The sequence below is a fragment of the Asterias amurensis genome, chromosome 19 (assembly GCF_032118995.1).
Source record: "Asterias amurensis chromosome 19, ASM3211899v1".
Taxonomy (NCBI): domain Eukaryota; kingdom Metazoa; phylum Echinodermata; class Asteroidea; order Forcipulatida; family Asteriidae; genus Asterias; species Asterias amurensis.
The window spans coordinates 5,873,210-5,882,526 of record NC_092666.1 but is presented as its reverse complement, the minus strand read 5'-3'; the positions used below and the strand labels follow the sequence as shown (position 1 = coordinate 5,882,526).

General features: G+C 35.2%; 1 protein-coding gene across 1 annotated transcript in view; it reads right to left on the bottom strand.

The window, feature by feature from the left end:
• Window positions 1-3,129: 3,129 nt before the first annotated feature.
• The window catches only part of LOC139951511 (kielin/chordin-like protein), a 47,505-nt gene continuing 41,317 nt past the window's right edge, over window positions 3,130-9,317 (bottom strand). Inside the window, exons 2-3 of the mRNA XM_071950440.1 lie at window positions 4,589-4,769; window positions 3,130-3,415 (exon numbers count right to left, since the gene is read on the bottom strand). Of these exons, the coding sequence (XP_071806541.1) occupies window positions 3,225-3,415; window positions 4,589-4,769 (372 nt within the window). The 3' untranslated portion in view covers window positions 3,130-3,224. The remainder of the gene's footprint in view (window positions 3,416-4,588; window positions 4,770-9,317) is intronic.

Sequence of the window (9,317 nt, the reverse complement as noted above, 5' to 3'; positions counted from 1 at the left end):
TTACTTGGTAAACGAGTAATGGGGAGAGGTCGATAGTATAAAACATTGTGTAAGACGGCTCCCTCTGAACTTGTAGTTTTCGAGAAAGAAGTTATTTTCCAGACCTCAGATTTAGAATTCGAGGTCTCGAAATCAAGCATCTGAAAGCACACAACTTCTTGTGGCCATGGTGCGGACAAGGTTCTTCGACGGCCAATTCAGCTCAAATTTTCACAGGTTTGTTATTTTATGCATATGTTGAGATACACCAACTGCGACTACTAGTCTTTGACAATTTACCAATAGTGTCCAGTGTCTTTAAAACAATAATAAGTCAAGACAGTTGGAATGTAGTCTAATCTTCCATGATTTCAAGCCAATCATCAATTTGCTGATCAATTTGATTGTTATTTGTATTCAGTGTCGACAGATTCATTAATTGTCATTATTAATTTGTCTTCTACATTGGTAATGGAGGTACGATGATTACAAATGTTTTTAGGTCTTTCTAGATTTTAAAGAAAAGAAATAATAAACGAATAAAGCAAGGATTACTTCTAACCATTTAGGGGATCCCCAAATAATCCTTATCTGAGCATTTGCTTTTAAGTGTTCCAGAAAAACAGGAGATGGACATGTTTTGTGGTAGTTCCTGGCCAGTGTACAAGACAAATTGACAATTAATCATATGTCAGTAGTGCAGATGAACTATTAAACTAGAAATATCAAATGTTTCAGATCTTTGGAACAGTCATTTACATACAACTCTACCTAAGATATGTATTTTGGATTTCATTATGATTTCATCAACAGTCAATCTTGATAAGTTTAAAAATGTTGAGAACAATCGATAAAAAAAAGTAAAATACTCAACAGACGACTTCTCCAAAAGATAACATCTACTCATGTTTAAAAAAAAAACATGGTCAAAAAGAAATCTCCATCACAAACATTAAAGTTTACTTTGAAGAACTATTAAAGATCGCCTATGTACAATGAGATCCTTATATCAAGTATGTAAAAGCACCACAACATATTTTGTAAAAGTCTCTCCAAAAATAGTTTTGGTTAATTGTTTTCAGTTTACTTGTTTACAATATTTCAAAATATAGCCTTTTTATAAAGGCACATCATAACTTAAAAAATTAGAGGTGCAGGTATAACTTAAATGTGAGTAATCTCACATTATATATATATTTATATATATATATGCAGCACCATCGTGTGGAAGACAGCCGGGAATCAAGCCCTTAACAACGTTTGTTTAATAATAGCACACATATCACCATGGCAACACCTGGATAGAGGATAAGAACAAATACTGATTATTAGCCAGTGTTATGTATTGCTCCTTTAAACTGAGGGAGGGTTTTTCTAAAATAAAATAATTACAACTGACAAACATTGCCAGGTAGTTAATTCATGGTTGTGCAACATTAAAGCATTCTTACAAGTTTAATCTTGTGTCAAATATTATAAACCAGAAGGGAGATCGCCAACATAGGGCTAGACAGCTCAGTTGGTAGAGCACCGGCACGTTAATCCAGAGGTCGTTGGTTTGAGTCCCACTCTAGTCATTTTTTCTTTGATTAATATACCCCCAAATCAAGTACATAAACCCTTACAATCACATTATAATGATCAATTGTTCCTGCCGAGCATAATGTTCACATGAATGTATCTAACCACTCAAAAGATAATTACAGCATGTTAGCGACTCTGCCCTTTCGTGGCAGAAATTTTCATTTCAAAGTTTCACGGGCATATTATAATTATACTAATGTATTCTTGTTCAAAAAACAACATGTCGTATCTTGGCCCCTTTTTACACTTTTATCCCATTTTATGGCAACACGGCTTAAATTTGTACTTGCTTTTCTCAAAAGTGTAATTTTTGACATACATGAAATGGCCTCACTGAAACCCAAGGGTAACAGAGCAGTGAATCAACAGACCTTTATCATGCTGTCTCCATCTTGGTCATGTTCCTCGTATCGAATAACAATAATGAATGCTAATAATCATTTTGCAAATAGGAACCAGACTATTTTGTACTGCCAGCCTCGGTTTGGTAACAATGATATCAAGGGGAGAAATTCAAGATGGCGGCACCATGATAAAGGTATATTAAGTAAGAATATCCATCTTCAAATCAATGCATTGTGTTTGGATGGGTTACATTTTCCTTTAGATTGGTCGCTCTGCTAAACCTCCAAGTATTATACACTGCAGTACCTATACATTTTACATGATATTGTTCAATATAAAAAGTAAAAAGATTCATGTTAAACAGGCTCATGTGTGCACCATGATGAGGATTTAAGATCCAATCAAATTAAACCACAGCTAGGAATAAATCCATTTAATTCTAAATATTACAACAAACATCCTTCAAAGACCTTTATCCTCCAACAGTTATAAGTAAGTCCCAATATACACCAGGTATACACTTCATGTATTTACACCAGGTATACACTTCATGTATTTATACCCATATGTACCCACTACATTCCCAGTGGTTCCCAATGTGAACCAGATGTATGGTATATTCATTACATATAATTATACCCAGTGTCACCTAGATGTACCCACTACATCCCCAGTGGTTCCCAATGTGAACCAGATGTATGGTATATTCATTACATATAATTATACCCAGTGTCACCCAGATGTACCCACTACATCCCCAGTGGTTCCCAATGTGAACCAGATGTATGGTATATTCATTACATATAATTATACCCAGTGTCACCCAGATGTACCCACTACATCCCCAGTGGTTCCTAGTGTCACCCAGATGTATGGTATATTCATTACATATATTTATACCCAGTGTCACCTAGATGTACCCACTACATCCCCAGTGGTTCCTAGTGTCAACCAGATGTATGGTATATTCATTACATATAATTATACCCAGTGTCACCTAGATGTACCCACTACATTCCCAGTGGTTCTCCCAGAGTACCCCATGGAACTTGAGCTATATACTATCACCAAACTGGTAGTTTCACAAACACACCCTGTAGTTACCTATTGATAACTCCCACTGTATCCCATTTATACCCAGTTGATAAGTGCCTAAATCATTGATAACTCCCACTGTATCCCATTTATACCCAGTTGATTAATGCCTAAATCATTGATAACTCCCACTGTATCCCATTTTTACCCAGTTGATTAATGCCTAAATCATTGATAACTCCCACTGTATCCCATTTTTACCCAGTGGATGACAGTTGCATTCATTGTTCAGGGCAGTCACTTATACTAATACATTCAAAGTCATGTAGCACCATTCCAGCAGGGCATTTACATCCAGGTACACATTGTGATTGTACACATTCTTGAGCCTCTAGTGAATTGATTGATTGACAAGTAACTTCACATGGCGGGGTGCATTCTGCATAGTAGGCTCCTCTCGGACAAGAAATGGCTGCAGGAAAAATAAGACATTATTTAATTCTTAATAATTGCAGTCAGCAACTCAACTCAAAGCATTTCTTTTTTAAAAGACATTATCTTCGAATCTTTGTATCTTTTCAATTTTTAAGATTATATCTATATCCTGTTCTTGCGGTGTGATATTGTTCATTGACTCGCATGTGTGTGTATCTCATTGTTGTATTTTGTCGGTCTTATTGTAAATTGTACAGTATTTTGTAAGCTGTACATGGAGTTCAATTCAACTAATTTCTAATACTCATTTATTTCCATACGTCCATAAAAATATTGACAATAACATAGACCTATGGAGTAAAGAAAAAATAACATGAAGTTGTAGTAAGCAGTAAACAGCCCTAAAATCTTGTTGTTACAATTATATAAAGATTTTAGGGCTGTTTTATAAGCAGAAGCTTGTAAAAAAAAATCAAAATTGAGGTCAAAAAATTTCCGCTGATTTTATTGTTCCAAATGATACAGAACGGACTACTGAGGACTTGATCAGTTGAGACTGGGTTAACAACCAACATTTTTTTGATTTATTGAGAATTTTCTATGTTTTTTAGATTTATTTGAAATGACCCGGAATCCGGGTCATTTCAGATGACCCGGAATCCAGGTCAAAACAATTTGACCCGGACTCGGGTCATCTTAAATGACCCGGAATCTGGGTCATCTTAAATGACCCAGAATCCGGGTCAAATTGTTTTGACCCGGATTCCGGGTCATCTGAAATGACCCGGAATCCGGGTCATCTTAAATGACCCGGAAACCGGCTCAAATTGTTTTGACCCGGATTCCGGGTCATCTGAAATGACCCGGAATCCGGGTCACATAAAATGACCCGGATTCCGGGTCAAATTCTTTTGACCCGGATTCCGGGTCATCTGAAATGACCCAGATTTCGAGTCATATAAAATGACCCGGCTTCCGGGTCAAATTGTTTTGACCCGGAAGCCGGGTCATCTGAAATGACCCGGATTCCGCGTAATCTGAAACGAGCCAGAATCCGGGTCATTTCAAATAAATCTAAGTGCACTGGGTTCTGTTACATGCGTTACACAACACATGGGACCAACGGCTTTACATCCAATCCGAAGGACGAAGCAATGGTTAAGTGTCTCGCTTAAGGACACAAGTGTCACGCCTAGGGGATTTTACTCACCACAATAATTTTCTCTCTGCCAATCTAACGTGATTCCTTTTTCCCTTGCTCTGTGTGCATAAGCTGAGAGAACATCACAGAGGCATTTATCTTGCATTTGGCAGGTGCACCAATCGTACAGACATGCATTATAGAATGGCTCCGGGTCTATTAAGGCATGGGCTGGCGATGACACATCACTCTGCAGATATTAAAAGATAAACACACTTTCTTTTAGTCACCGTTTGTTTTGTACTTTTTATATTTTTTAAACATATAAATCGTGACAAACAATTACTAAAAAAATTGTTTTATTGTTCGTAAGCATATACTCTTATGTTGAAAGAAAAAAAATTCTATTTCCAGGTGACTTTAAGCATCTGAAGTGTCTTATTGCTAGTTTTGATAAGCAGAAGCTTGTAAAAACAAAATCAAAATTGAGGTCAAAAAATTTCCGCTGATTTTTTTGTTCCAAATGATACAGAACGGACTACTGAAGACATTTGATCAGTTGAGACTGGGTTAACAACCAACATTTTTTTGATTTATTGAGAATTTTCTAATTTTTCTAGATTTATTTGAAATTACCCGGATTCCTGGTAATTTCAGATGACCCGGAATCCGGGTCATTTCATATGACCCGGAATCCGGGTCAAAACAATTTGACCCGGATTCCGGGTCATATGAAATGAACCGGAATCCGGGTCACATAAAATGACCCGGATCCGTTTTGTATCCTAAGCATCTGAAGTGTCTTATTGCTAGTTTTGTTAGCTTTAGAAAACAGCATTATGTTGATACTACAATCCTACTATGGAACAGTATTTGTAAGATGGTCATGGAGTTCAATTCAACTATTTCTAAAACTCATTTATTTCCATACGTCCATAAAAAATATTGACAATAACATAGACCTATGGAGTAAAGAAAAAATAACATTAAGTTGTAGTAAATGTAACAAAAAGATTTTAGGGCTGTTTTGATGATTAGAAGCTTGTAAAGAAAAAAATTCGGAATTGTCGTCACAAATTTTTCGCTGATTTTATGGTTCCAGTTGAGACTGGGTTAACAGCCAAAATTTTTAGATTTATTGAGAATTTTGTGAGTTTTGTTTTTTGGTCCAAAATGAAAAAAGTCGACCATACCGGTATGGTCAAATTTTCAGATTTGGGGGTCAAAATATTTCCAATGATTTTGTTTGTTTGTTTGTTTGCTTTTTATTTCCAAATATTACAACAAATAATAATAAAACATACAAGAAAAAAGAACAAAGGGTGATAAGAGGAGGGCACCAGGAAAAAGCCTTGTACAGAGCCTGGACCCTTTATAACATAAATTAATTGGTTTTACTTTATAACAATAACAATGTTGATTGATGAAATAAAAGTACAGTGAAAGGTATAATGCATACAACAAAAAATAACACAAAAAAATGTTTGTTTGTAATTAAACTGTTTTACACAATTTGTTTGCTATACAGCCTTAAATACATATTGAGAGTTGATAACAAAAAGGAAAATTAACAGGAACATAATTACTTAAGAAAGTACAAACTAGATAAATTGGAATGGATAATCATGGTACGCGTGTAGCTACAGGTGGTGTCATTTTAAACGATACTAGTTATAAGTAGAATTTTGTGAGTTTGTGTTTTTGGTCAATAATCCAAAAAAATCTGTGATGCCGGCATGGGTCGATTTTTCAGATTTGGGGTGAATAAAATTTCTGTGAATTTATGCTTTCAAATGATACAGAAGATACTACTGAAGACATTTTATCAGTGCGGATTGGGTAAATTAGCAAAAGTTTGAGATTTATTAAGAATTTTGTGAGTTTGTGTTTTTGGTCAAAAATCCAAAAAAATCTGTGATGCCGGCATGGGTCGATTTTTCAGATTTGAGGTGAACAAATTTTCGGTGAATTTATGCTTTCAAATGATACAGAAGATACTACTGAAGACATTTTATCAGTGCGGACAGGGTATATAAGCGAAAAGGTGAAATTTTTAAAGAATTTTGTGAGTTTGTGTTTTTGGTCTAAAATCCCAAAAAATTGTGATGCCGGCATGGGTCGATTTTTCAGATTTGGGGTGAACAAATTTTCGATGAATTTATGCTTTCAAATGATACAGAAGATACTACTGCAGACATTTTATCAGTGCGGACTGGCAAAAGTTTGATATTTATTAAAAATTTTGTGAGTTTGTGTTTTTGGTCAAAAATCCCAAAAAATCTGTGATGCCGGCATGGGTCGATTTTTCAGATTTGGGGTGAACAACTTTTCGGTGATTTTATGCTTTCAAATGATACAGAAGATACTACTGAAGACATTTTATCAGTGCGGACTGGGTACATAAGCGAAAGGTTGAGATTTATTACGAATTTTGTGAGTTTGTGTTTTTTGTCGAAAATCCAAAAAATCTGTGATGCCGGCGTGGGTCGATTTTTCAGATTTGGGGTGAACAAATTTTCGGTGAATTTATGCTTTCAAATGATACAGATGATACTACTGAAGACATTTTATCAGTACGGACTGGGTAAATTAGCAAAAGTTTGAGATTTATTAGGAATTTAGTGAGTTTGTGTTTTTGGTCAAAAATCCAAACAAAATCTGTGGTGCCGGCATGGGTCGATTTTTCAGATTTGGGGTGAACAAATTTTCGGTGATTTTATGCTTTCAAATGATACAGAAGATACTACTGAAGACATTTTATCAGTGCGGACTGGGTACATAAGCGAAAGGTTGAGATTTATTACGAATTTTGTGAGTTTGTGTTTTTTGTCGAAAATCCAAAAAATCTGTGATGCCGGCGTGGGTCGATTTTTCAGATTTGGGGTGAACAAATTTTCGGTGAATTTATGCTTTCAAATGATACAGATGATACTACTGAAGACATTTTATCAGTACGGACTGGGTAAATTAGCAAAAGTTTGAGATTTATTAGGAATTTAGTGAGTTTGTGTTTTTGGTCAAAAATCCCCAAAAAATCTGTGGTGCCGGCATGGGTCGATTTTTCAGATTTGGGGTGAACAAATTTTCAGTGAATTTATGATTTCAAATGATACAGTAGATACTACTGAAGACATTTTATCAGTGCGGACTGGGTAACTTAGCAAAAGTTTGAGATTTATTAAGAATTTTGTGAGTTTGTGTTTTGGGCCAAAAATCCAAAAAAATCTGTGATGCCGGCATGGGTGGATTTTTCAGAATGTGGGTGAACAAATTTTCTGTGAATTTATGCTTTCAAATGATACAGAAGATACCAATGAAGACATTTTATCAGTGGGGACTGGGTAAAATAGCGAAAGTTTGAGATTTATTAAGAATTTTGTGAGTTTGTGTTTTTGGTCAAAAATCAAAAAAAAAATCTGTGATGCCGGCATGGGTCGATTTTTCAGATTTGGGGTGAACAACTTTTCGGTAAATTTATGATTTCAAATGATACAGTAGATACAACTGAAGACATTTTATCAGTGCGGACTGGGTAACTAAACAAAAGTTTGAGATTTATTAAGAATTTAGTGAGTTTGTGTTTTTGGCCAAAAATCCCAAAAAACTGTGATGCTGGCATGGGTCGATTTTTCAGATTTGGGGTGAACAAAATTTCTGTGATTTTATGCTTTCAAATGATACAGAAGATACTACTGAAGACATTTTATCAGTGCGGACTGGGTAAATTAGCAAAAGTTTGAGATTTATTCAGAATTTAGTGAGTTTGTGTTTTTGGCCAAAAATCCCAGTAAATCTGTGATGCTGGCATGGGTCGATTTTTCAGATTAGGGGTGAACAAAATTTCTGTGATTTTATGCTTTCAAATGATACAGAAGATACTACTGAAGACATGTTATCAGTGCGGACTGGGTAAATTAGCAAAAGTTTGAGATTTATTACGAATTTTGTGAGTTTGTGTTTTTGGCCAAAAATCCCCAAAAATCTGTGATGCCGGCATGGGTCAATTTTTAAGATTTGGGGTGAACAAATTTTCGGTGAATTTATGCTTTCAAATGATACAGAAGATACTACTGAAGACATTTTATCAGTGCGGACTGGGTATATAAGCGAAAGTTTGAGATTTATTACGAAATTTGTGAGTTTGTGTTTTTGGTCAAAAATCCCCCAAAAAATTGTGATGTCGGCATGGGTCGATTTTTCAGATTTGGAGTGAACAAACTTGGTGAATTTATGCTTACAAATGATACAGAAGATACTACTAAAGACATTTTATCAGTGCGGACTGGGTAAATTAGCAAAAGTTTGAGATTTATTAAGAATTTAGTGACTTTGTGTTTTTGGTCAAAAATCAAAAAAAATCTGTGATGCCGGCATGGGTCAATTTTTCAGATTTGGGGTGAACAAATTTTCGGTGAACTTATGCTTTCAAATGATACAGAAGATACTACTGAAGACATTTTTTAAGTGCGGACTGGGTATATAAGCAAAATTTAGAGATTTATTACGAATTTTGTGAGTTTGTGTTTTTGGTCAAAAATCCCCACAAAATTGTGATGCCGGCATGGGTCGATTTTTCAGATTTGGGGTGAAAAAATTTTCGGTGAATTTATGCTTTCAAATGATACATAAGATACTACTGAAGACATTTTATCAGTGCGGACTGGGTAAATGAGCAAAAGTTTGAGATTTATTAAGAATTTAGTGAGTTTGTGTTTTTGGTCAAAATCCCCAAAAAATTCTGTGATGCCGGCATGGGTCGATTTTTCAGATTTGGGGTGAACAAATTTTCGGTGAATTT